Source organism: Vipera ursinii, assembly GCF_947247035.1.
Source record: "Vipera ursinii genome assembly, chromosome: 3".
In the NCBI taxonomy this organism is placed as follows: domain Eukaryota; kingdom Metazoa; phylum Chordata; class Lepidosauria; order Squamata; family Viperidae; genus Vipera; species Vipera ursinii.
The window spans coordinates 17,046,122-17,073,960 of record NC_139516.1 but is presented as its reverse complement, the minus strand read 5'-3'; the positions used below and the strand labels follow the sequence as shown (position 1 = coordinate 17,073,960).

General features: G+C 40.7%; 1 protein-coding gene across 1 annotated transcript in view; it reads left to right on the top strand.

Annotated features, from left to right (window-relative positions):
• The window catches only part of DOK5 (docking protein 5), a gene marked incomplete at its 5' end in the record, with an annotated part of 60,745 nt that overhangs the window by 14,407 nt on the left and 18,499 nt on the right, over positions 1 to 27,839 (top strand). Inside the window, one exon of the mRNA XM_083357443.1 lies at positions 25,902 to 26,009. Coding sequence (XP_083213569.1) covers positions 25,902 to 26,009 — 108 coding nt within the window. The remainder of the gene's footprint in view (positions 1 to 25,901; positions 26,010 to 27,839) is intronic.

Below are 27,839 nucleotides of genomic sequence, written 5' to 3'. Positions count from 1 at the left end.
ATGGGAAGATAAGATGGGCAAAAGATGCTAAGAAGGAACTCATATAATGTGAAGGTATAATGCTCTGTGATGCAATTTCTCAAATTTCTTTGCAACCAATTCTTTTTAAAAATTTAGCCAACATTTGGAGTCAAGAAACAATCATCTTTTTGAGTTTTATATACCCATAAGGTTGCACAGACCTGATTTGAGGTTATAACTAGGTAAATGCTAATTTACTCCAGGTTGTGCAATCTGATCAACCATCCAAATTCAGAATAAAATTTATTAAAATAAGGCATTTGTAAGGACCTGCCTCAACTGCATTGTCCCTACCATGGGTGCAATGAAACAAACAAACAAACAAACAAACAAAAAAAGAACAATTTTACTTTTCCCAGCAGAAGCTAATTAGATAATGACAAGATCAAGATTGGGGAAATAAAAATGCCTTTTAATTTAGGTTGCTTTGAGACAGAAATTGATGAAATTTATAATGATGATGGCTTTTTCCAGGATCACTGTGCCAGGTTCTCTCTCTGTCTCTCTCTCTCTCTCTCTCTCTCTCTCTCTCTCTCTCTCTCTCACACACACACACACACACACAAACACACAAACACAAACACAAACACAAACACACACACACACACAAACACAAATGAGATAGTTTCAGGGATTGCTATACAGTAAGGAAAGACGTTTGCAAAGAATAATATTTTTCAATGATACGTTGTGCTGCTTATTTCATTGTAAATTCATTTATGTTCCAAATGTATATTAAAGTAAATTGCATAGCAGAGGAATGGCAATCTATTTGACCAATTATTGTTGAGTTCTAAGAATTTTCTTCTATTGAACTACTCTTCTATTGAACAAACTCAGATGGTATGGAAATAACAAGATTTGCAATAGAATTGCCACCTTATATGCTGAAGAAAATCATTTATTTATCATAGTCAAATGGGAAATAGGTTACCTATTCCTTAGCAGCCATGCCATATTCTTAAAAATAAAAAATATATATATTTATTGCACCTTCTTTCAGCTGCTCAATTTTACCATTTGTCCATTTAATTCCTATTTATACTGTGCTCAAAATGTTGCAAAGTATCTTGTTAAAAACTGAGAAATCAGTTTCTGAGTAAGTTTTTAAAAATAGTGTTATAAAAGAAGTCGTGCTCATATGATCCAATGAAATCAGAAGCAATGGAAGTAATACTTCCTATGTTCTTGAGTGAGAATTTATGTTGAACTCATTACCGGAACAAACAGCTTAGAAGCTCATTGGATTTCCATTCCAAGAAAAGATTGAGCAGGAAGACATTAAGGGCATAGTATACAACCTTACGACATATATTTGGATCAGATGACAGGACTTAAATTGAACTAGGTTTCACTAGGGAACAGATAATACAAACCAAGAAAGAATGGTAATTCTGAGCATCTAAATTTCTCCACTAAGTTGCTATTATATCCTCAACGTAGTCTTCAAATAGGAAAACCTGATATGTGGGCAACTAAAAAAACCTGATGTCTGACTTTAAAGTAGGGGCTTCTCATATCCCATCATTCCTCAATGGTGCCCTCTAAACTGTACTTTAACTTCTAAAATTCCCAATTAGTTTGTCCAGCTAGGAATTGTGGGAGTTGAAGGCTGTGCGTGTTCTTTGAATCCTCCAAATTCTCAATCTGCAGTACAGATAATCCTCAATTTATGACCATAACTGAGCCCAAAATTTCTGTTGCTAAGCAAGATAGTTGTTAAGTGAATTTTGCCACATTTTATGTCCTTTCTTGCTACAGTTGTTAAGGGAATCATTGCAGTTGTTAAGTTAGTAACACGGTTGTTAAGTGAATCTGGCTTCCCTGTTGACTTTGCTTGGCAGAAGGTCGCAAAAAGCGATCACAAGTCATAAGTGTAAAAAAATTATTTATTTATTTATTTTTGGGACTTATATGCCGCCCTATCTCCCGAAGGACTCAGGGCGGCTAACAACAATAAAAACAACAATACAAAAGTTAAAAGAAATTAAATAAACAGCCCCAATAAATAAGTTAAACTAAACAATTAAAATTAAAAACATTTTAAAAAACCCTGTCATCAGTCCAGGTCAGCCTGATGAAAAAGGAAAGTTTTAAGGCCGCAGCGAAAGGACCGGAGATCCGGGGCCATCCGGAGCTCAAGGGGGAGTTGGTTCCACAGGGCTGGCGCTCCCACAGAGAAGGCCCTCCCCCTGGGGTTTGCTAGCCGACATTGTCTAGCCGACGGCACCCTGAGGAGGCCCGCTCTGTGTGAGCGCACTGGGTGATGGGAAGTCGTTCCCGGCAGCAGATGGTCCTGAAAATATCCCGGGCCTAGGCCATGTAGGGCTTTAAAGGTAAGTACCAGCACCTTAAATGAACATAAGTCACTTTTTTCAGTGATGTTGCAACTTAGAACTAAATTTTATTTATTTTATTTAATTCCATTTATATCCCGCCCTTCTCCGAAGACTCAGGGCGGCTTACAAGCTTAGCAGTAGCCTTCATTCTATGTATATGCCTGCTTATTAGGGCTTTCATACACCCCCCCAAGCGGCATTATTACAAAGTCAGCTTAATTGCCCCCAACAATCTGGGTCCTCATGCTCTAAATGAACTCCTCAAAGGTGCTTTTTTAGGAGGCAACTGGACTTTCTTGTTTTTCTTTGAAAACTTTTTGCTTCTCATCCAAGAAGCTTCTTCAGCTCTGACTGGATGGTGGGCTGAAGAAGCTTCTTGAATGAGAAGCAAAACATCTTCAGAGAAAAACAAAAAAAAGTCCAATTGCCTCCTGAAAAAGCATCTTTGGGGAGTTTATTTAGAGCATCTTCATAGACAACTAAATGAACTGTTGTAAGTTGCAGACTACCTATACTGATTCAGAAGGGTTCCATGGTCACCAGTATTAAAAAAAACTCCTGCGAGATCAAGGATGGATGCACCACTGCCATCCTGGCTCCATCACATGTCATCTACAAGCATTACCAAAGCTGTCTTCTGACCTAAAAACTAACTGAAATTGTTCTAAAGAACATATTTTATCCAGGTTTTCATGAGCTGCAGACCAACTAGTTTTTCAACAATTTCCCCCCTAAAGGTTGGGGACAGATTAATAGATCTTGAATATATTTGGATCCAAAGGTGACCTTTTCAGGAGGGAGAGTCAGATGGGCATATAAATTCAATCAATCAATCATTATCATGGCTGGGAGCACCACTCCTTCCATCTAAGAGGGTGACATTAAAGTACTTTTAGTTTGTTTATAATTGGTATCCACTCCTCCTCTCCCAGTCATGTTTGGTTCTAAATTACAAAATCCATCCATGTTTGAGCTATTGAATATCTTGCCCTGACAGACTGTGTTATTAAAGAACTGAGTCATTTTTTAAAAGAAAAAAATTAGCGGCAGTAGTGGATGCTTAATAACAGGAAGCATTTTGACTCAACTATCTTTTCTGGGCCTTTGTTGTTATACACTTAGACAATGTATAATGAACTTTACTCATCCAAGTTTGTTTGAAACAAAATGGATATTAGTAAAGGTAGTCAAGACATATTTGCAGCCTATAGAATTGTTGATTGATTGATTTTGTGGCACCAGGTGGATTTAATGACTACAGGATAAACATTCTCAAGGATAATCTGCTCTTGACTTAGAGTCACACAGCTGGAAGGGACCTAAGAGGTCTTCTAGTCCAACATTCTGCTCAAGGCAGAAAACTTTATACCATCCCATTCAAATGGTTGTCCAGTCTATTGTGCACCCATCACTGCTGCAGTTTAGTCCATCCACCTTCTTGGTGGTTGTTCTCTTCTCTTTCCTTTCTCCTTCCCAAGAATATACATTTGTCAAGAAAGTCAGGCCTTTGCATAATATGTTAAAAATATGATGATCTGAGTTGGCTCATTTTTGCCTCAAAAAAGAACTCTGGATTGATTTATTCTGTGTTTGTATTCTTTTTCTATGGCATTCTCAGGGGTCTTCTCCAAAACCAAAGATAAAAAATGTCAGTACTCTTCTATTCTATTTCTTCAAAATCCAAGGGACAACTGTCAGACTACAGAATAAAAATTTCAGACTAAAAGTTACTTCAGATGTAGAGTACCACAAATCTTCCTGAAAACTTTTTGCATAATCTGGGAAGTCTGTCTCTCTGTCTGTCTCTATTCTCTCTCTCTCATTTCTCTCTCTCAGGATACCGCCGGTTAGGGAATGCTGGCGGGCTATTCCTAGGGGAAGAGCATTCTCTGTGGGCGCGCCTGCCCTCTGGAATGATTTACCCGTGGAACTTAGGACCGCCCCCGATCTGTGTTCGTTTCGCCAGGACCTGAAAACCTGGTTTTTCGATCTATCAGGCCTGGACTGAAGGGGTTTTAGCTTTTTTAAATGTTGTTTTAATTGGGCTTAATTAATTTAATGTATTTTAATTCTATATTATTTTTATATTGTATTTTATGCTGCCCTGTAAACCGCCCTGAGTCCTTCGGGAATAGGCCGGTATAGAAATTTAATCAAATATCTATCTATCTATCTATCTATCTATCTATCTATCTATCTATCTATCTATCTATCTATCTATCTATCTATGCAAATTATTCAAATTGCTAATAAAGAATTTGGGAGGCTATCTATCTATCTATCTATCTATCTATCTATCTATCTATCTATCTATCAATCTATCTATCTATCTATCCACCTGTTGTTCATATAAGCAATATACATTATTTGCTCCATGTGAATCTTGCATACAAGTCTTTTATGGAACTATTTCCATCATTGCAGTGATGGAGTTACTGTGGCAACCTCTTTGATCTTATGGGTAAATGATGGGTGCCTTGGAATGTATGACTGCTTAATTCTGTATTTTTCCTCATGTGACAAATTATGACAAATAACTTTCAGAAAGAAAGTGGTTAAAACTCATTTTTTTACACTTTTGAGCATTGTCATATTTCAGTAGAGGCTGTAAAATGTAATATGCACGCTTTGGGAATCTCTTTAACAAATACATTTAAAGCAGCAAGAGAGTGATAACATGTCATGAATTTCAGGCATATTTGATTACAGTATATAAGTATAGTATCACAACATCTTATTATGGATTGGTTTAACTATAGTGTTAATTATGAAGATTGTTGGATGTCGGTGGTGATTTGTGGATAGAGGAATTTGAACTACATGTTGTTGCAGTGATAACCCTTCATTTTATCAAGATAACTCCAAGTAATGTCTAAAACTGTCTCCACTATCCTGGCTTCTTCTTTCAGGACTTATACCTCATTTCTAGACTCTCAACCATTTCAACATATCTGAAGGACATCAAAAATCCTCAAGCAGTGGTTAGGTATATAAAATACATCTGTACATCTTATTAGTTAAAGAGACTTATTCATGTTCCCTGGAATCCCTGGGATAAAAGAAACTACGGCACATGTACTGTATGTATTATTTGTTTGTTTGTTTCCCAGAATCTCCAATAAAGAGTCATACCTCTAGGGTTTAAAAAGTGCTTGAGTGAATTTAATCTGTCTAAGAACCTTCACAAAATACCACGTTTCTGCAGAATATACTGTAGTTTAAAAACCTTGGTTTAGGACTGTGTTTTTCAAACCTGAAAACTTTAAGATGAAGTCTGTAAAGTTTGTGAACTTCAATTCTCGGAATTCCCCAGTCAGCATGTCCACATCTCTTAAAGTTACCAAGTATGAAACACACTGGTTTAGAATATATGATGCTGACATCCTACTTCTCTTTGTCCTCTTAAAATGATGTATTTTGGGAAGTTCATAAGAAAATATGTTAAGCAAAGCTATTGCTATATGCTTTTTCTCTGGAAATCAGTATAGTGCAGGGGCTAATTTATTGAACTGAGACTTGGGAGACTTAGGATCAGTAAGGGCAACAACTATAGAACTCATTGAATGTCCTTGAACCAGACACTTTCAACCTAATCAATCTCACAAGATTGATATTCTAGGGAGAGATTAGAGGTGAGTATGAAATGCACATTGCCTTCAGCTGAATGAAAAGCTGTTATATAAATCTAATGAGCAGATTAATTCATGAATGATCTTACTCAGTTCTCAAAGACTGACTCATAATAAATATATAGAAAGTGGTAAAGAAAGAGTAAAAACAGACATAAAGAAGAAAGGAAAGGTAAGGGACCTGAGTGAGCCAGAAGTATTTTTTTTAAAAAGACCTAAGTTCAAAACAGATCCACTTGAATTCCATTATAAGCATTTAACCTTTTAACCCCATTTAAGTTTGCTTTTGACTGTCAGGTCTAGATGTTCTCCTGTCTGGACTGTATTGTGTAATAAAGTTGAAAATTTCCAGCACAAGAATGTGAAACAATTGTTTAACATAATAGCATGTTTAATGTAATAGGGACGCGGTGGCTCAGTGGGTTACGACACTGAGCTTGTCAATCAGAAGGTCGGCAGTTTGGCGGGTTGAATCCCGAGTGCTGCATAACAGAGTGAGTGCCTGTTACTCGTTCCAGCTTCTGCCAACCTAGCTGTTCGAAAGCACGTAAAAATGCAAGTAGAAAAATAGGGACCACTATGGTGGGAAGGTAACAGCGTTCTGTGCGCCTTTGGTGACTAGTCATGCTGGCCACATGACCATAGAGACTGGCTCTTCAGCTTTGAAACGGAGATGAGCACCGGCTCCTAGAGTCGGAAACGACTAGCATGCATGTGCAGGGGAACCTTTACCTTTACCTTTAATAGCGCCAAATATCTGTAAATTTTGACCATGCTGTAATTTTCTAGATGGGTACAATAAATCTCTCACTTAAATTAAGATACAAAAAAAGGAAGCTGAATTAATAGCCCGCAAAATACACTATTCAGAACTTAGCTATTTTTAATGCTTGCTACAATTTTTGTGAAAGGTCTAAGCCTTGCAAAGTTATTCTTACAATTATTCTGAACCTTGGAGAAGAAGCACTAAGAACAGATGTGTAATTTTCTCTACAGGCCACTTTTAGTTTATAGACAGAAGCCACATGCCAGAAAGTAATTTAATTTTATTGAATGTTTTATTTATATTCCACTTTTATTGTTTTGATAAATAATTCAAGGCTGGTGAACATACCTAATACTCCTTCCTCCTCCTATTTTCCCCACAATAACAACCCTGTGGTTTGGGTTGGGCTGATAGACAGTGACTGGCTCAAAGTCACCCAGCTGGCTTTCATGCCTAAGGTAGGAGCAGAACCCATAGTTTTCCGGTTTCTAGCTTGATGTCTTAACCACTAACCAAACTGCCTCTAATGGGCAGGCCATACGTTCTGCTGTACTTCATAGGAGAGGTGGTTTGAATGTTCTCATTCTCCATCACTGACAAGGTCACAAGCTCTATTGTTTCTCTCCAGAAGTGTCACAATGCACTGAGGGGTTTTATGCATAGTGCTCATATTCCATGATTTTTCTTAGCAAAATTTTAAAATAAGAAAATGCAGCTAGAAAGACAGTAGACATTATTAGAGTGGCTGTGTGGAATAACTTTTTGCTTAAAGAGGCAAACATACATCTATAAGATGGATCTTCTGCTCAGTTTTGTTGTATAGAAGAGAGTTGTGTATGTCAGCAGAAACTTAATGAAAGTGATCAGTATGAAATAACTAAACTAAGGTGCTTTGGACATGTAAAGAGAATGAATGAAAATTCGGTTGCCAAACAAATATCTGAAGGAAGACTCAATAATTTGAAAGGAAAGGGAAGATCAAAAATGTCATGGTTGGATGGAGTTGATAAGATCCTCAAAAAGAGATAGGTACTCAATATGAAGACCAAAAGGCAATGTCAAATCTGAGTATGGATGTGATAGAAGATAGGATGATTTGTAAAGATAAAAGTAGGAAATGTTATGATGAATGGTGCTGATGTGAATTTAACTTTCCTTTTATCTGCTTTTGACTCACTCTTCTTTTGCTCACTACTTATTACTTTTTTGTGTTTTACATAACATTGCTTACCCAAAGAGGATAGAGAGATGATAGATATGGATAGATAGAACAATAGAAAGAAAGAAAGAGAGAGAGAGAAAGAAAGAAAGAAAGAAAGAAAGAAAGAAAGAAAGAAAGAAAGAAAGAAAGAAAGAAAGAAAGAAAGAAAAAGATATATAAATACAGGAAGGCCCATAGTTCTCAGCAGAGAGAAACATCTGTGTCAATGATAAGACACATTATCAGAGAAGTGGAACACAGAGGAGTTTTGATCATCCAAACCAGTAGAGAGGCATTTTTGATAGATAGACCAATGGTAGTTCAGTTGCATATCATAAGGCATGCCCAGCGGTTTGTGAATGAAAGGACAAACAGCCCAATCCATTTATCACTCACACCCAGTGTGGTCTTTTGGCACTAGATCCCTAGTGGCTAATACCTAGAGCCCATGGCATCAATTAGAAAATATAGATTTCTCAATGTGGACTGCGTACCCAAAATTAATCTTTTAAAATGGAAATAATAGAACTGTTTGCATTGTTGAAGAGTTGCCCTATTGGGAAGATGGGTATCTATTTTTTTATATCAATCAATCAATAAAAAATAAAGAACTTTATAAATGAAGAAAGACACAAGAACAAATGACTCACTCATTCTTGCCTCCTTTTAAAACCATTCCTGTTTCAAATAGAGGCATCTAAACTAAGACCACAGTCAGATAATGTACCAACATACAGCATGACTCAACTACATGTTATGTAAAAGTAGCACTTTTTGTCTCCTGCTATCATTTAAAGTAATGTTTTCAAACATCTGTCACACATTTTCTCTTGAAATGATCCTGTACCATTACTTTGAAGGCTAGCACAGTGCACTTTCATTTTATAACATGTAGACACAAAGAGACACACATGTATCCATGTATTAAATTGGTAAAATTACCTTTCTTTGGTCATTTCCTGCAAGACCATTGTTATTCCAGTAAGATGAAAGCTCTTTTCAATGTGATTCTAATGAGAAAGAGATCACCGAAGGATCCTGCAATAAATGGAATGTCAAGCCAATGGGCTAGCAATAGTGAGAAGAGAGACCTTAATTTAGTAAGGCCTCCCATCTTGGTTAAATGCTTAACATACTTTAATCCAGGGGTCTTCAAACTTGGCCCTTTTATGACTTGCTGTTCTGTCCACTCCCAATGAGTAGCCTTAAAGAGGCTCAAAAGCCCAGCAGAAGCCAAATGCAGGCTGAACACACAGAAGCTGGTCCCCTCACAGCCAACTCTTTCCCAGTGTTTATCACACAACACCTCTGTAATTTACCAGGCAATGCTCCAAAGTCTTTGGCAGTCGGCCAGCAGCTCCCGAGCCCAGACGCAGGCAGACACGTTACAAATCTCAAAACACCAACAAATTGTTCACCATGCCTCTCCTGTGCAGCCACACCCCTTTTATATTCTGTAGGGTGTGGCCCTACATCTCCCGGCCACGCCTCTTGGGGCATTGCAATAGTTGCTGCTGCTGTTGACGACGTATCCTACGTCTTTCTCTTGCATCCAATAGGGGCTCCGCCTCGCTGCTGACGGCCTCTGCTTGCTGTTCTGTTTCCTCCTCCGTTTGGCTGGGGTCCATAGGCACATCAGCCACAGTCAGTTCTTGCTGACTCACCAGGGGAGTTGGCCCCTCTGGCACGTTGCTCGTGTCAGCTTCCTCCTCCTCCATATCATCCTCCAAGTCAGCATGCGAAGATAAAGCACCCTGCTGGGCTGGGGTCACAACACTTGTGGACTTCAACTCCCAGAATTCCTCAGCCAGCATGCCTGGCTGAGGAATTCTGGGAGTTGAAGTCCACAAATCATAAAAGGACCAGGTTTGAAGACCCCTCTTCTAATCAGTTAGAACAGGCATGTCAAACTGCTGGCTCATGGGCTGGATGCATCACAATGAAACTGCACCCACCCCATTGCCGGCAATGGGGAAAAAGTCATGATACGTTGCATGATGTCACATGACATCACGAGTTTGACATGTCTGAGTTTGAACTATCTATCAGGAAAGCTCTAATAACATAATGGCTATAACATTTGTTTTGTATAGGGAAGGTTGCTGTTTGAAACCCAGAAGAAATGTCTTGTCTTTTAAGTACTGTTTTTTTCTCCATAATTTGCCTATTTTTCCTATGTTTTTAAAATAGGTCCAGTGATATACATTTCATTATTTCTCTAATCATCTGAGGTAAAAGAATTTCACTGTGAGCTCTAAACAGTTTTAGGTAGTCATAAAAAAGAAATCTTGCAATATTACCTAGGAAAGCTGAACTCTCATGAGATCATGTTCTTATTTGGCATCCTATAATACCCTGTTTGAGCGTCAAAGTTTTGCAACTCTCAGAGGTTTTTCTTTCTCATTATGATTTCTGCAAACTGTTGGGATGCTGTGTCTCATTTTGAAATCAACATTCATATTAGTCCTAAAATGTGAAATAAAATAACAACACCAATAAGATATTTTTAATTTAATTTAATGTCTTTAATTTTTAAAGACAACATTCCTGAAAATTCAATTTACATGTGTGATGTATCTTCAGCAGGATTGTGGCTTTCAATCCTTCTGAGGATCTTGGCCACTGGGCCAACCATTGTTCGTAATAGTATATTACATGTACCCTCCCAACAGTTTGTTCAATAAATTACAGGCAGTCCTCACTTAACCTGCCACAGCAGTGCATCTTTGGTATTTGCAATTGAGCCTTGAAGTTCTGGTTGTCAAGCACCCTCCACAATCACATGATCACAGTCTGGACACCTGACTCCCAGTTGCAATTTTGCAATGTCCCATGGTCACATGCAACCTGCTTTTCTAGCTTCCTACAAGCAAAGTCAGTGGGGAAGCCAGCAGGAGATTGCGAATGGAGAGCACATGATATCTTCACTTAATGGCTCATGGTGATTTGCTTAACAATGGCAACCAGGAAATGCAGGAACTGCCATCACTAAGTGATGCGGTCACATGATGTTGCTTAGTGATAGAAATTCCAGTCCCAGTTGATGTCATTAACCAATGATTCCCTGTACGGTTAGGCAAATTATGTCACAATGAACAAACTTTGTTTGCAAAGTTCTTTCTTGGTTTAATGGGGGCATTTGTCATAGCTCAGAGTGCAGAAATGTTTAAAGGCTGCAATGAGAAACTTAATTCTAACGCAGATCACAATTAAGAGCCATGCCAAGGCCTATTGTCAGAATCTACTAATTGTCTTTTCCCCTTACATTTTCAGTGTTTTAAAGTGTCATTAGGTGAGCTTTCCTAGTTATTGGCAGCTTGTTTATGCAGATGTTGAGCTGAAGTTGTAAGTGTCTGTCTGGGGCTGGTGGAAATGACCCAACCTCATTTATTTCTGGCATTCCTTCAGATATTTGATCCTCCGTGTTTAGAACAAACTGCTACTGCTTAGCTCCTTGGCTGTGAAAAACCTGCCTTAATAGTTGCCATATGCTTGGGATAAATAGAGAAAAGTGAAGCCGTTGCTATTCCTTGGCTTTAATGAAAGCAGCAAATTAATCATTTTGAAGAATCAGCACTCAGGGATACATTAAACCTCCTTTGTTCTTATGCATGTTTTTCTGCACTCCTTATACACAACAAAAAATGAAATCCTGACAATGCATTTCATTGAACTTGCTAAACAGTGATATTGCTTTATTTTTTCACCTGAACACAGGTTATGTTTTGTAGTAGAATGGATGTGGCTTTTGAGGATGCCCCTGTAACCTACCTACCTACCTACCTACCTTCCTTCCTTCCTTCCTTCCTTCCTTCCTTCCTTCCTTCCTTCCTTCCTTCCTCCCTTCCTCCCTCCCTCCCTCCCTCCCTCCCTCCCTCCCTCCCTCCCTCCCTGGCTCAGGAATAGTGGTATAGGAATGATGAAAGGCAAAGTGGGAAGCAAAATATTTTTTCTGCTTCTTGGAACAGAGATAAGATAGTGGTTTTCCAAAGCAGGAATCCAAGGATTTCATTGATGCTCTTATATTAATAAGATGAATTTTATATATCTAAGTGTATGGTTTATAGCTTGATTCAGCATGTGGATCCCTCCAGTTGTGATTTATAAATTACATAGTTCAAAGTTGGACAAGTTGTGGCCTTCTTTATGTTGCTGAACCTCAACTCTCAGCTTCCCCTATCATTATCTACTCTACCTGCAATTGCCAAGATTTGAAGATGAACACCATGATGTCATGGGCTGACCATTCCTGGGTTAGCAGAGAGAAATGTGAACAATGGTTAATTCCAACAACTGCCAATGTTTCAAAGAGAAGATTCCCCCCGCCTCCCCAATGCTATCTGGAGATGCTACAGCTATCTTGCTTGCAAAAGATGGATGTTGTATTTTTGAGCCTTGATACTTTTCCCCAAAGGAAAATAAAGTAGTAGACTAAATTTGAAGTTCCTTTCTTCCCAATACATGTTTAGAATAAATCCAAAATATGTGGATGCTCTGGGATGAGACTTTCTGCTTGATGCTCTGACAACAGTTTTATCACCTGAATGGCTTGTCAAAGATACAGTAGTACTTGAAAAAAGGAAAAGAAAAGAAAAATGAGGGTCTCTATTTAACTGTGTTCTTCAAACAGCTTCATTTACCCACATTCAATTGAGCAGAAAGACACAAACAGTAGATTATCTGATAAACTGCTATCAATGGATATGATAGCATTCAGAGAAACAATAATGTAATTATTTAAGAAAAAATTAATTGTTAAACATTTAATGCTTAATATTCAATAATCTTATTTATAGACCTAAATCAGGCATGCTGGCTAAGGAATTCTGGGAGTTGAAGTCCACAAGTCCTAAAAGGGCCAAGTTTGAAGACCCCTGACCTAAATGCTTCTGAAGGATGTAGCTGGAGGACATTTGGAAGCCTTTCTCATTTGGTCAATGTATAGAATGGCTTCCTCTCCTCTGTAGAATTGTTGAATAGGCAACAGGTTGAACAGATGTAAGTTTTAAACATCAATTGCAATTTGGAACTGCTTCACTCTATGTTAAAAATGTAGAATACAAAACATACTGTTATTTTGGGAGTAAAATGGGGCCATCTTGAGGAATAATCAAATGTGTGGTAGGCCCTGCTCACTAAGTTTGGCCTTGATCTATTCATGATGGTCTACAGGAAGGATGATTAAGTAATTTTATCCACTCCAAGTGAAGAATTCTCCATTGTGTACATGCAGAGAAGCTGTCCAATGAAGGATCCATTGTTTCTGCTTAATGGGATCCTTCAACTCACTTCATCTCTGGGGCTTAAGAAAAGAAGTGGTACTTAATGAATGGGCAAAATCAGGTCTGAAAAAAGAAAAGTCACCTCTGATAAGTGGATTTGCTCCAGGTAGAATTGTGGATGGATCCTGGTTGAAGGGACTAAATGGGATTCCCAAAAGTGCTTTTTCCAAAAGGCAGGGACAGCTATGACCTGGATGATTGAGAATTTCTATAGATGACTAAATGGGATGCAACTGGGGAGAGCTGTGGTCTTCACAAGCTGCAGATGCATTCTGAAAGTCAACTGTTATCCTTCCTTCCTTCCTTCCTTCCTTCCTTCCTTCCTTCCTTCCTTCCTTCCTTCCTTCCTTCCTTCCTTCCTTCCTTCCTTCCTTCTCATCCTCATCAGATGGTGAAAACTAGGGAGTTCCTCTATACCTTTTAGAGATTTTGATTTCTTACTCTTGCATATTGTACAATCAAGGATCACCATTCTTCTGCTGTGGTGCATTTTTGATAGCTGACATCCTAAATGTGAGATTTCAGCAACTGGACAAAAACAACAAATGGTAGATCTGAGGCTTTGCTGATAGAAGATCTAATTCATGCCTTCTGGGGTCAGTAAGGCAATTCTTTTTAAAACTTCCAGAATGGGAAACAATCTAAACAGAATGCAGTTTATTTAATGCATTCCAAAAGGTTCTTGGCTTCAGTTGCATTTCTCAAAGAACAGATCTCTTGGCATCTGACAAACATATTTGATATGTAAGAGGAATTGTAATTTGATTTGGCAAAACTAAAAAAAACCTAAAAAATAGTGCTCTTTTGAGTACTCCTTCATTTCTGCCTGTATGATGTGAGAAATAAGAAATTTGGAGAAAAACTTATTAGAAATAGGGATGTGAAACCAGAATGCATATAATTGTAGTTGACAATGTTAATAGAATAGACCTTTTAATGGTAAATTAATGGGGTGGAATGTATTCATTCTACCAATGCTTTGATGAAGGCATGAATTCATTTTTTTTAACTATAATTCCGGACCCCTTTCCCCATCTAGTTTCACTTTACTTTCTTTAAATGGGATGGTTGCTTGAAAGTTGTCTCCAATATAATTTTGGGACTATTGGATGTACTGTAAACTTGTACTGTACTATTTTTAACTTTGTATTTAATTTACTGTTGGGCTTATGGAGGAAAAGAAACTACAGGTTAGTGATAGGATTTTTTTTTTTTTTTGGTATTTACAATATAGAATTCCAAGTTTGTAACATAAGCTACTACGTTGAGATGAGGCCTATAAGAGACCTGTTGGGAATATTACACTAATGATGGGCCCCTGGTGCTCCTAGTATAGACAGTGCTATACTTACGAACAGCTTAAGTTCCAAGTCAGTTTTGTTCTCAAATCTAACAAACATAAAAAACAGGTGTAATATAGTTCTTACTTTACATAGTGGCAGCAAAGGAAGTTGGGAAAAGGAGGCAGAAGACAGCAGGAAAGAGTTAGTATCAAGTGTGTGGTATACATATCCAACACACCAGTAACTAACGCTTCCCAGTCTTTTCTCGACTTTCCAGATCTTCTAAATTGCAGTTGTGGATAGAATTGTTCGTACTGGCGAAAGTTCATAACTTGAAAGTTCATAAGTATTACAAAGTGAAAGACTGGGGATGACATGACAACAATGTTCCAATATTTAATTTAATTTAATTTAATTTAATTTAATAACATTTATATACCGCCCTTCTCCCTGAGGACTCAGGGCGGTTCACAGGGCAGAATAAAATAGCAAATACAAACATTAAAAAAGATTAAACAATTGCCCTAGTTAAAAACAATATAAATACAACGCTAAAAACCCCCAGAAAAATTAAAAAACAAAAGATAAAACAACCCCAACACTCCCCCTCAGGCCAGGCCGGCTTGTACAAACAGAAATGTCTTGAGATCGCGACGAAAGGAGCGAAGATCGGGCGCCGTCCGGAGCTCTACCGGTAGCTGATTCCACAGCTCCGGAGCGCCCACAGAGAAGGATCTCCCCCTGGGGGCCACCAATCGACATTCTCTGATCGGTGGCACCCTGAGGAGGCCCTCTCTGTGGGAACGCACAGGGCGCAGGGAGCTTGATGCCGGCAGCAGATGTTCCCTGAGGTACTCCGGCCCCATGCCATGGAGTGCTTTGAATACCGTTACCAGTACCTTGAATCTCACCCGGAAGACAACTGGCAACCAATGCAGCTCACGGAGCAGAGGTGTAACGTGGGAGTATCGGGAGACTCCCAACACCACTCTCGCGGCTGCATTCTGTACCAGTTGGAGCTTCCGAGTGGTCCTCAAGGGCAGCCCCATGTAGAGAGCGTTGCAGTAGTCCAGACGAGAGGACACGAGCGCATGAGTGACCGTGCATAGATCATCCCGGCTAAGATAGGGCCGCAACTGACGCACCAGGTGAACCTGTGCGAAGGCCCCCCTAGTCACGGCTCCTATATGATCTTCCAAGGTGAGCCGTGAATCTAGGAGGACCCCCAAGTTGCGAGCCCTATCTACGGGGGGTAATAATTCACCCCCCATAGCTAGAGGTGGAATGTCCGAATAAACCCGGGATGAAGGTATGCAAAGCCACTCAGTCTTGTCGGGGTTGAGTTGGAGTCTGTTCCTCCCCATCCAGACCCGAACCGCCTCCAGGCAACGGGACATCACGTTGAGGGCATCACTGGGGTGGTTTGGGGTCGAAAAGAAAAGTTGGGTATCATCAGCGTACTGATGATACCCAACTCCAAAGCCACGAATCACCCAGCGGCTTCATGTAGATGTTGAACAGGAGAGGCGAGAGGACCGACCCCTGAGGAACTCCACAAATGAGAGACCTCGCGGTCGACCTCTGCCCCCCTGCCAACACCGACTGCGAACGTCCCAAGAGATAGGAGGAGAACCACTGTAAAACTGTGCCTCCCACTCCCAATCCCCTGAGACGCCGCAGCAAGATACCATGGTCGATGGTATCGAAAGCCGCCGAGAGGTCTAATAGGACTAGGACAGAGGAATGCCCCCTGTCCCGAGCCCTCCAGAGATCATTCACCAGCGCGACCAATGCCGTCTCCGTGCTGTGCCCGGGCCTGAAACCCGATTGGTACGGGTCTAGATAATCCGCTTCATCCAGGACCAGAGGGAGCTGATGCGCCACCACACTCTCAACAACCTTCGCAAGAAAGCGAAGGTTGGAGACAGGACGAAAGTTGTTCAATACAGCCGGGTCCAGGGCAGGCTTCTTGAGGAGAGGCCTCACCACCGCCTCCTTCAAGACGGCGGGGAAGATACCCTCACTCAAAGAAGCCGATATAACTGCCTGGAACCAGCTGCGTGTCCTCTCCCGGGCTGCATAAACCAGCCAGGAAGGGCACGGGTCCAGTAAACATGTGGTGGTGCTCAGCCTCCCCATGATCCTGTCCACTTCCTCCGGAGTCACAGAATCAAACTCCTCCCAGATGATATCGACAAGACCACCCGTGTCCTGATCGTCAGACTCTGCCCAGTCAGAGTCCAAACCGGTCCGAATCCGAGCGATTTTGTCCGACAGATGTTGGTTAAACTCCTCGGCACGTCCCTGCAAGGGATCCTCCCTCACCTCCTGATTTAGGAGGGAGCGAGTCACCCTAAACAGGGCAGCCGGGCGATTATCTGCGGACGCAATAAGGGTGGCGAAGTGGTTGGACCTCGCCTCCCTAATTGCAGCGAGATAAGACCTAATATAGGCTCTTAGTCGCAATCGGTCGGGTTCGGATCGGCTGGACCTCCAACCGCTCTCTAGGCCCCGTCTCCGACGCTTCATCTCCCGGAGCTCCGCAGAAAACCATGGAGCCCGGCGGGATCTGGGTCAGGGGCCGCAAGGGTACAACTCGGTCAAAGGCCTCAGTGGCCGTCCTTTCCCAGGCTTCCACTAAGGCCTCGGCCGAGCTGTGAGCGAGGGAGGCAGGTGGGGACCCCAGCGCCGCCTGGAACCTCTGGGGATCCATTAAGCGTCTGGGGCGGTACCATTTGAGTGGTTCCAAACACCCACGGCGGGGGGTGGCAAAACGGAAGACCAGCCGCAGGAGATGATGATCGGTCCATGACAGGGGCATAATAATTGGAGAGCCCCCACCAAGATCATCTAACCACCGTCCAGACAAGAAAACAAGGTCAAGGGTGTGGCCTCCTTCATGAGTCGGTCCCGTAATTACTTGCGTCAGGTCCATGGCCGTCATGGAAGCCATGAACTCCCGAGCCAACTCAGATGATCCTCCCAGCGATGGTAGGTTGAAGTCCCCCAAAACTATAAGTTTCGGGAACTCAACCACCAGCCCAGAGAGGACATCAAGCAGCTCAGGCAGGGCTGCTGCTGCGTGACTAGGCGAAAGGTACACCAGCAGCAAGCCCAACTGCGCACCAGGGCCGCATCTCAAAAAGAGAGACTCACACCCGACTGTCTGGGGAACGGTGGCCTCCCGCGGACACAAGGTCTCCCTCACAACAACAGCCACTCCCCCACCCCTACCCTGAGCCCGAGGCCGGTGCAGCACCCGGAAACCTGGTGGGCAAAGATCAACCAGAGGAACACCGCCCTCTGGGCCCAACCAGGTCTCCGTGATGCAAGCCAGGTCAGCCTGCTCACCCTCGACCAGGTCTCGAACGAGAGGAGCCTTATTAACGACCGACCTGGCATTCAAATACACCAGCCGGAGCTCAGGAGGCTGCACATCCTCACTCCCGGGACCTCGAGGCGGAACCAGAGGGTCGGAGTGCCTCACCGCTTGTAAGCAGCGGAGAGGCCTTCCCTGAGACCGATACGGCCCTCTGTTCCTACACCTGCTGCCATTCCCTATCGTCGTGGGAATGGACAATCCCACGACTGGCCCTGGAGCCCCAGAAGCAGCCGACCCCCGCTCCTCCCCTCCGCGATCAGCCTCAGCACTAGCCTGAACAAAGGTAGTTGGACTGCCCCCCTCGTCCAAACAACCAAAAAAAGAACCCTCCCTCCTCCCTAACCCCCAAAAAAATTTTGACAAAAAACAAATCAAGGACCTCCTGTTAGGTTTACGTCGGAGGCCCATAACCGTGCCCGGCCATCTCTCAGGATCCCAATAGATGGGACCTTCCTCGAGATTATACTCGGCTGGAAAGGCGGGCCGCCTCCAGGAAGGGGGAGCATTTGAGGGGCTGCGACAAAGAAGAGGGGGTCAATCTATTTTCCCAATCATCAGAAGGCAAGACAAGAAACAGTGGATGGAAACTAAGCAAAGAGAGAACCAACCTAGAACTAAGGAGAAATTTCCTGACAGTGAGAACAATTAATCAGTGGAATGACTTGCCTCCTGAAGTTGTGGGTGCTCCATGTAATGTATTGGGATTTTTACTTGTACTGATTCACGTGTCTGTTTGAATGCTGCTTAAAGGTTGCTCAGTGGTGTACCTGTGTAATGGTCACTGACCAGATCCAAAGGAGAGCTCCAGGCATTCCTGGGTCTCCTGAATTTTTACCGTGCATTCCTTCCTAACAAGGCCGCAGTGGCAGAGCTGTTACACCGGCTCTTAGACAAGAACCCCCTGTGGAAGTGGACCAAGCTTCAGGAAAATAGTTTTAAGGCAGTAAAATCACTACTGTCCTCAAATTCAGTGCTTACACACTTTAATGAAAACTTGTCAGTCTGCATTGCGTGTGAAACATCCCGTTATGGGGTGGGAGCTGTACTAAGCCATTTGTTAGCTGATGGGACTCAAGTCCCCATTGCTTATTATTTAAGGACATTGTCCTTGGCTGAGTGCAATTATGCTCAGATTGACAAAGAGGCTCTGCCCATCATGGCCAGGGTTAAAAAATTCCACAATTATTTGTACAGCTGGAAATTCATGGTCTTCACTGACCACAAGCCATTATTGGGGTTGTTTATCACAGACAGGGAGACACCTCAAATACTTTCCCCCAAAATGTTAAGGTGGTCCATTTTTATGTCAACCTACAGCTACACACTGGTTCACAAACCTGGCAAAGACATGGGCCATGCAGACGGCCTTAGCAGGTTGCCGTTGCCACACGTGGAGCCAGATCCTGCTCCAGCAGCTCGCATCTTGTCAATTCAAGATTTTTTTTAAATCCCATTTATATCCCGCCCTTCTCCAAAGACTCATGGCGGCTTACAATTTAAACAAAAACCAATGTGCTTAGCAATAGCCTTCATTCTATGTATATGCCTGCTTATTAGGGCTTTCGCCCCCCCCAAGCAGCATTATTACAAAGTCAGCTTATTGCCCCCAACAATCTGGGTCCTGATTTGCCTGAACTTCCCCTCCAGGCTGGGGATGTCACTGCAGAAACTGCCGCAGATAAAATTTTAAGCAGGGTATTGTCATGGGTGGCTGGAAAATAGCCCAGGACCTGAGTTTCAAAGCTATTTCACACGTAGACATGAACTCTCAGCTCACAAAGGCTGCATTCTATGGGGGAGCAGGGTTATTGTCCCCAGTTCATTAAGGTACTGTGTGCTCCAGTCTCTGCATGAGGGCCATCCAGGCATAGTCCAGATGAAGGCACTGGCACGAAGCTACCTTTGGTGGCGAGGGTTAGATAAGGCTATCAAGGCCCAAGTACACAGGTGTTACACATGTCAAAAGTCCAGACCACAGATGCCACAGGCTCCTGTCCACCGATGGGAGGAGACTCATACAACGTGGTCAAGGATTCACATTGACTTTGCTGGGCCCTTTCAGGGACAGCTGTTTTTGATACTGGTCAACAGCCACTCTAAATGTTTAGAAGTAATTCCTATAACTACTATGACTACTGCTAGGACCATCCAGGTGCTTAGGAAGCTTTTTGCTACACATGGACTGCCAGACGTCTTAGTCTTGGACAACAGGGCCCAGTTCACAGCATCAGAATTTCAGGCCGTCTTGAGGGCTAACTTCATAAGGCATGTAACATCGGCTCCCTTTCACCCCTTGTCTAACGGGCAGGCTGAATGCATGGTGCGTATGACGAAAGAGTGATTCAAGTGCATTGTTTCAGGGGATTGGCACCATAGGCTAGCTGATTTCTTGCTTTTCCAGCATACTATGCCTTGCACAGAAATGAGCAAAAGCCCAGCAGAGCTTCGTTGGGGAAGATTAATCATGAAACTGGACAGTTTGCATCCTGACCGGGTAGCAGCAGACACCACATGCCAAAAGGCACCAAGGGGGTTGCAAGTGGGTAATGGGGTGTGGGCCTGGAACTACGGGCATGAGAACTTGTGGGTGCTGGGTAAAATTGTTAAGGTCTCAGGACCCCTCTCCTATGAGGTGGTCCTGGATGGGGGGGAAGTCATTTGCCAACATATTGATCAGCTATGAAGGCGTTTCACAGAACAGCCACTAAACAAGGACCTCACAGCAGGTCCTCAACAAGAGCCAGCAGCCGGCAGCCTAACAGAGCAGTTCACATGCTCTGAGGACTCATTCAGTCATTACAACGGGGAGGTGGCCGTAGATGGACACAGTCCGGGAGTGCAACTTGGGTCTCCTGACTGGGAAGGACAACCCAAACAAGGCAGCAGCTCCGCTGACCCAGCTACACATTGGACTTTGGTTTGGGCTGACCAGGAATGGCCAGCCAAAGGGATCTGAGTCAATTCGACTCATGTGAACCCAAGAGTTCTGGTCTACTCTTTAAACCTAGTGTCCACCTAGTGGCCAACCATATAACTAGCTGTGCAGCAGCCACTGTTTCAGTTCTGTTCCTCTTTGCCTCAATAAAGCATGTTCCTGTTTGCAACCTTTTGTCTTGCTTATTGCTTGCAACGAACTGGCTATACAACACTCCATCAGTGGAGGGTTTTAAAATGAGACTGGACAGCCATTTGTCTGAAATGGTCTAAGGCAGGTGTGTCAAACTGCCAGCCCATAGACCGGACACGTCATCTGGAAGCCACGCCCACCCCATTGCTGACAATGGCAAAACAGTCCTGATACGTCTCGCGATGTCATGTGACGCCGCGAGTTTGACATGTCTGGTCTAAGGTTTCCTGCTCAAGCAAGGGGTTGGACTAGAAGACCTCCAGGGTCATTTCCAACTCTGTTATTTTTATTCTGTTAATGTCTATATTCCGAGAAGTTCTTGCTTCAGAGTTCAGTTCACTGATGTCGTCATCCTTTGTGATAAGAATAAAGTAACTGACAATATGTCTTATAGCATCCACCTTGCAGAAGGTTATCAACATGTGTGTCTTATCACATATACATTGTTAGTTTCAGCACAGTATCTTTTAGAATTCTATAATATATCCTCCAACTGGCCTTATTTTCCAGATAGAATACCTGTTCTTCATGACTTTTCTTAGCTATTCAACTGTTTATCTAGCATGATTTTAATTTAAAATGGCCCATGAGTTTTGCAAAGATCTCACAGGTATACTTAAGAAATGCAACCTGAGGATTTTCAGTCGAATGTTTTGCCTGGATAAATCCTCACCTACCCAGAGAAAAAAAAGGTCTAACATGGGGATCTTCTTAAGGAAAATTCTCATTGTTTTGCCTTTTGACAAATCAGTGTTAAGTGACCATCTACCTTACAGTGGGTGATCCTTTTGTGGCATGATCATAAAATTCAAAAACTTTCTGCCATTAGTTTGACTGTGGTACGTTGAATCAATTGTGATATCAATATGGTATCACAAAAGATGGCTTGATTGCATATGTTAAAAGAGGGAAGCATGAAGACTGAAATTTAATCTTCTAGCCATCAAATTTCTGTTCCAGAGGTTACATCTACCCACCTGTAATTTTTTAAGAAATTACAAATCTTACAAAAAGTATTGCACTTATAAATACTAGGCACTTATTGTGCACTGCCTTCTAAAGCCACAGCAGGAGAAGTTGTTGCCAAGGAAATGGATTTTAACAAAGAACAAGCCTGATTGTACGTTACAGTTGTAATGCACAACATAACAATTGCATGTTAATAACTGTTGCTGTTTTGAAGTGTGAAATAGTAGACTCTCTGTGGTTACAATGCCTTCATTTTTAGCTTATAGATGTTGTGTCATTTATGTCCATTTCAGTTAGCTCAGACCCTTGGTGGTACTAGATTTAGTTGCCCTAGTTTGATAGGCCCCTAAACCAAGAAAGACATCTAGTGATTCTTTCAAACTGAATTCTTTATTGGTCTACACCTATAGACAGAATCTTGCCAGGCTAAGCATTCTATTATACGCATCCATCATATACTCTGGGAATTATTAGGAAGGAGCTGTCTTCACCTTCTTTCTCTCACACAAGATATCTTGACTGAGTTACTCTTATTTGTCTGGAGTGCACCCCCTACCTGCTGGGAATCCAGCTTGCTACATTCTATCTCATCATATGGAATCAGAAGTTCCTGCCTACTGTAAAGTAAACACAGTAACATTTGGTCCTTAAAGAAAAATCTATTAACCATAGTAGGTCAGTACATTTATCAGGACAGAAGAGAGCAGAGAAGGCAAGATAAAATAAGGAGCTGGGAAGAATCCAAAAACTCAGCTAGGTTTTTCAATTATAAGCTCTCCATTGAGGTTTGGAGATCATGCACTAAATGTAGACTAAATCAGAGGTAGTGGTTGTCATTATGTGATTATAACTGGCTTACATGGTCAATGAATAAAAGTTAAGCTTATCCTGCATTCCCATTTATCTTCTAACGTTCCAACATATCAAAGCCTTGCAACCAAGATATATAAATATTTACACTTATCAAAATCTTCTTATTCAAGATCCTCCCAAACTACATTTCATGTTCCTGCTAAACAACATTTAATCATTTTGTGCCCGTCACATTTGATGACTGGGTGAATAACATAAGGTTGAAACAGAAAGGGGAAAGTAAGTAGGAGCATAATACATTTATTTGAAGCTGAACTTTCTCAAGACTATTCCCAATCCTAAATTTTCCCCAAGGCATCTACAGGTTCTGACACTTTTGTTAAGATAACACAAGCTGCAATGTACTGCAGTTTCTACCCCATTTGAACATTTATATAATATCAAAACATAACTCTCTAGACCAGGGGTGTCAAACTGCTGGCCTGCGGGCTGGATGTGTCATGCCGAAACCGCGGCAATGGGAAAAAAGTTTGATACCCCTGCTCTAGACCAGAATCTAATACTTGGAAAAGTGGAAGGACAGAGAAGAACTTGACCAGCAGAAAGGTGGGTAGACTTAGTTACAGTAGTGTTGTGTATACTATTGGAAGAGCTGAAGAATTAGATTAGGGGCAGATCCTCATTGACAAAATCTATGTGGTTACTATTGGTCAAGAGAAATTTGAGGAAGTGTTGCATCATCATCACCATTATCATCATGAATTGAAGTGGGGCTTGCATTCTCTCTTCCAGCTGCATTCTTCTATTCTGACACTTTCTTGACAATATAATAAACAACAGACATGTTTTTAAGTAACTGATTTGAGAATACAAAATTGTAAGGTTTTAGGTATTTGGTCCAGAGTGAAATCCTACTGATGTAAATGATTGGAGGATAAGTAAATGGGGAAGGGACATCAAAATCATTCAGTGGTGCTTTGTTGCATGAAATCCCTCCCACTATTTGCCTTGTTGATTCAATGCACAGAAACTGTCTACAATAAAATAATAATAATAATAATAATAATAATAATAATAATAATAATAATAATAATAATAATAATAATTACAAAGACCTACAAATAAAAATAGAAAGACTGTGGCAAAGGCAAGCAAGGGTAGTACCAATAGTAGTAGGCATCTTGGGTGCAATCCCAAAACAACTGGAGCACCACCACTGGCATTGACAAATTCACCATTAGTCAATTGCAAAAGGCGGCTTTACTAGGAACTGCTTCCATCCTGTGACAATATCTGTAATACCATCAATTCAAACAACCACATCTGCCTATCCCAGGTCCTTGGTAAGGACTTGATAGGTAGACAAAAATGCCAAATCCAGTTTGAACATCTGGCTGACTGTGATTATTATGATTATTATTGATAATAATCATAATAATCATAATAATAATTGAAAAGGACCTTGAAGGTCTTTATCCATCCCCCTGCTAAGGCAGGAAACCCTATACCATTTCAGGCAAATGGCTGTCCAGTCTCTTCTTAAAAACTTCCAGTATTGGAGCATTCACCACTTCTGGAGCCAGGTTGTTCCACTGATTAATTGTTCTAACTGTCAGGAAGTTTCTCCTTAGTTCTAGGTTGCTTCTGTTTTTGGTTAGTTTCCATCCATTGCTTCTTGTCCTGCCTTCAGGTGCTTTGGAGAATAGCTTGACTTCCTCTTTATGATAAAAAAAAGCCAAATCCAGTCTGAATATCTGACTGACTGTGCAATGAATGATAATGATAATGATGATGATGATGATGATGATGATGATGATGATAATAATAATAATAATAATAATAATAATAATAATAATAATAATAATAATAATAATAGTAGTAGTAGTAGTAGTAGTAGTAGTAGTAGTAGTTGGTAGGGACATTTGAGGTCATCTAGTCCGACCCTCTGCTCAAAATTATATTTTAATTCAGGTAGTGGGTCAGATTGCACCTGACTTTGGCAGAATAGTTTGCAAAGTTGATATGGCATTAATAATTCACTCACCATCTCTTTAGTTCTGCATTCCATTCTGTAATGACATAATGGCTGCCACCAACAGCTCCCTTATGATAAAGCCTGTCCTGAAATGTTCTCCTAAATTACTAATGGAGCAAATCTGGCTGCAGAATTCTGGGAATCCATACATCATAAAGCTGCCAAGGTTGAGGAAGACTGAGGAGGAGGAGGAGGACAGTGACTGTGACTGATATTGATATTACTCCTTGTTTTCTAAACTGCTAAGACAATCAGTCGAGCTGTAAAAGAAAGTCTCACTGAGAGAAGTCTAGAAATACTAAAATATGTTTTATTCCATATGTAGTATCTGAAAAAAACCTAAATGACATGAAAACACCACAGAGCCAAAAAAAAACTTACAAAAGGATTCTTGTGTAATCTGTGAACTTCTTAGGGACATTGAAACGAAAGAGCATAAAAGAAAGAGTTGGAAGGAAGTTTAGAGGTCTTCTAGTCCAACCCAGCTCAGGCAGGAAACCTTATACCATTTCAGACAAACGGTTGTCAGATTTCTTCTTAAAAACCTCCACTGTTGGAGCATCCACACCTTCTGGAGGCAAGTCGTTCCACTGATTAACTGTTCTCACTGTCAGGAAATTTCTCCTTAGTTCTGGGTTGCTTCTCTCCTTGCTTACTTTAGTCATTCAGAAATATGGCTTCCATGTCTAGTCTGATAATGAATTAATGAGTGAATGTAAGAGAAGAAAAAAGCAGTAAGTGCAGAACATCTGAAAATTTTCATAGTTGCACAATGGTTTTGAATTATTTACTGTTCTATAACAGTATAATCACTTAACTCAAAACTATGATGTTATTTGAGATGTATAATTGCTGAGGTGGGTCCCAAAATAATTGCACTTCAAGTCTCTTGGAATCACTGGGACAAATTGCATAGACCTAATTTTAAATCCTGGATGGAGGATTTAAATGTATCTAAATGGACAGGTTTGTGTAGATATTTATGAGTGTATATTTTTATAAAATCATTGTCATACAAGTCATGGGGAAGTATATTTGTGTATGTTTTTCATAGATTTATCAGAGATGTTGGCTAGTCTTCAAGAAAGCATCCAGCAAAGGGCCCAGAAGAATGGAGAAATTTTCGGATGAGCGTGCTGCATACTTCAGATGTTATCACAAGGTAAGAAAGAGGTAAAGGATTGGATAAGAGGCTTCTCCTGTAGCTTCTTGCTGTGATGAAACATCCAGAGTTAAATTGGTCTTTTGTGCCAATTCATCTAAAGACATATATAGTTTACTGTCATTTAAAGACAGTTAAAGATGGGATTGTTCTGGTTTTATTAGCACTTAATCTAGGGATGTCTCAGTGGGGACAAAGGAAATCAAGATGGCAGTTTAACCATGAGATCTGAATCATCACCTTGATATTTCCATTCCTTGCCCCCACCTTAATTGTATTACCTATACCTATATAGAAACCAGAGTCACTTGGTTGAATAGGGTGCTATAGAAATTAGATAAATAAAGGAATACATTTTTAAGGCATGCAAATTTAATAGTTTTCAGCCCTTCTAGTTAAATGTTAATATAATCAATATACTAAAGGCTGATCCCCCACTGTTTGAGTGTGTGTCTGTGTGTCTGTGTGTGAGAGAGAGAGAGACACACAGAGAGAGAGAGAACAGAGGAAGGGAGTGTGTGAGTGAATAAGTGTGTATGTGTCCCTATTATGTGAGGATCATGTACTCTGTCTGGAAAATATATGTGTAATTCCATGCTGTGCTAACTATACTAGACTTTTACTTATTTTTAATAAGTAAATGGCAATTCAGCTTAATATATTTTAAAAATGGGATTTAGGTGTGGTGTTTAAGAGCTTTGGAGCAAAAAAGATAAGCTTCTGGTTGCTGATCCATTTTTATTTGACTTGAGAAACATTTAAAAATTAAAAGCTATGTGCAAACTTGAATCTTCTTAAATCCCCTTAAATTTTCCCCATCTACATTTGCCTGATGCATAATGTGTACAGTATTGATTATTAAAGCTTTGCTATTATGTGCTGTGATTGGAATGTTAAGAAATAAAAAAATTAAGGATTTTCGAAACCATGTCCAAAAGTCATGGGGAAAAGAAAAACAGAGAAAAGGTCAAGGACTTATCAGTTCTTCTCAATGTGACCAACGTTGTACTGCTGCATACAGATATTGACCCAGTGATTTGGTCTTTCTTAATTTGCATCACATAATTAAATGTGCCATTTTTGATATGAAAAAAAACTTATTATGTGAAATGAACATGCTGGTTAGTCCAATTCCTTGTTTTTCTGTGCTATGAAAAATATGAATATGCTGGTTCTTTTCTTTGTTATGCACCTGCACTTGTTTTCTTGAGGACAAAAATAAAGATATATTTTAATTCTAACCAATTCTTTTATCTTCTTCATTGCTTGTCTGTAGAATTTGTGCCAATTTTAGGTTGGCATAGAAAGCATATAATTGGAGTAGACAAATTATTGAACTAAATCTTGAATTTCTTTCTCTTTCCCATTCACATAATTAATACAAAACGTGATTAATATTAATAAATTAATATTAATACAAAATGTGTTATATCCAAAGATCTCTGAATGATGAAGGAATTAGAGCCTGAATGTAGTGTCTAGAATTAAGTACTAATTAATTCTTTTCCCCTTTTCGCTCAAAAGGGAATTTTATTTCTTGCTATGCATAACTTCCCAAAATAAATTTTTATCCTGGACTCCTGTCTCTGAACTCAGAGTTACTAGCCACCAACAAAATGTTGCTATGATTACCATATATCATGGGGAAAATTTTAATCTAAGAATGTCTATCTAGGGTGTATTAAGATATTTCAATAAGAATTAATAAAGTTTAAAACTTTATTAATTTACATTTTTTCTGGATTTCTACTGCCTAACACCTGCTGCAATTATAAGTCTGGTTCTATAGTGTGTATGTTATACTGGGAATTTATAAAAAAAATACAGAAA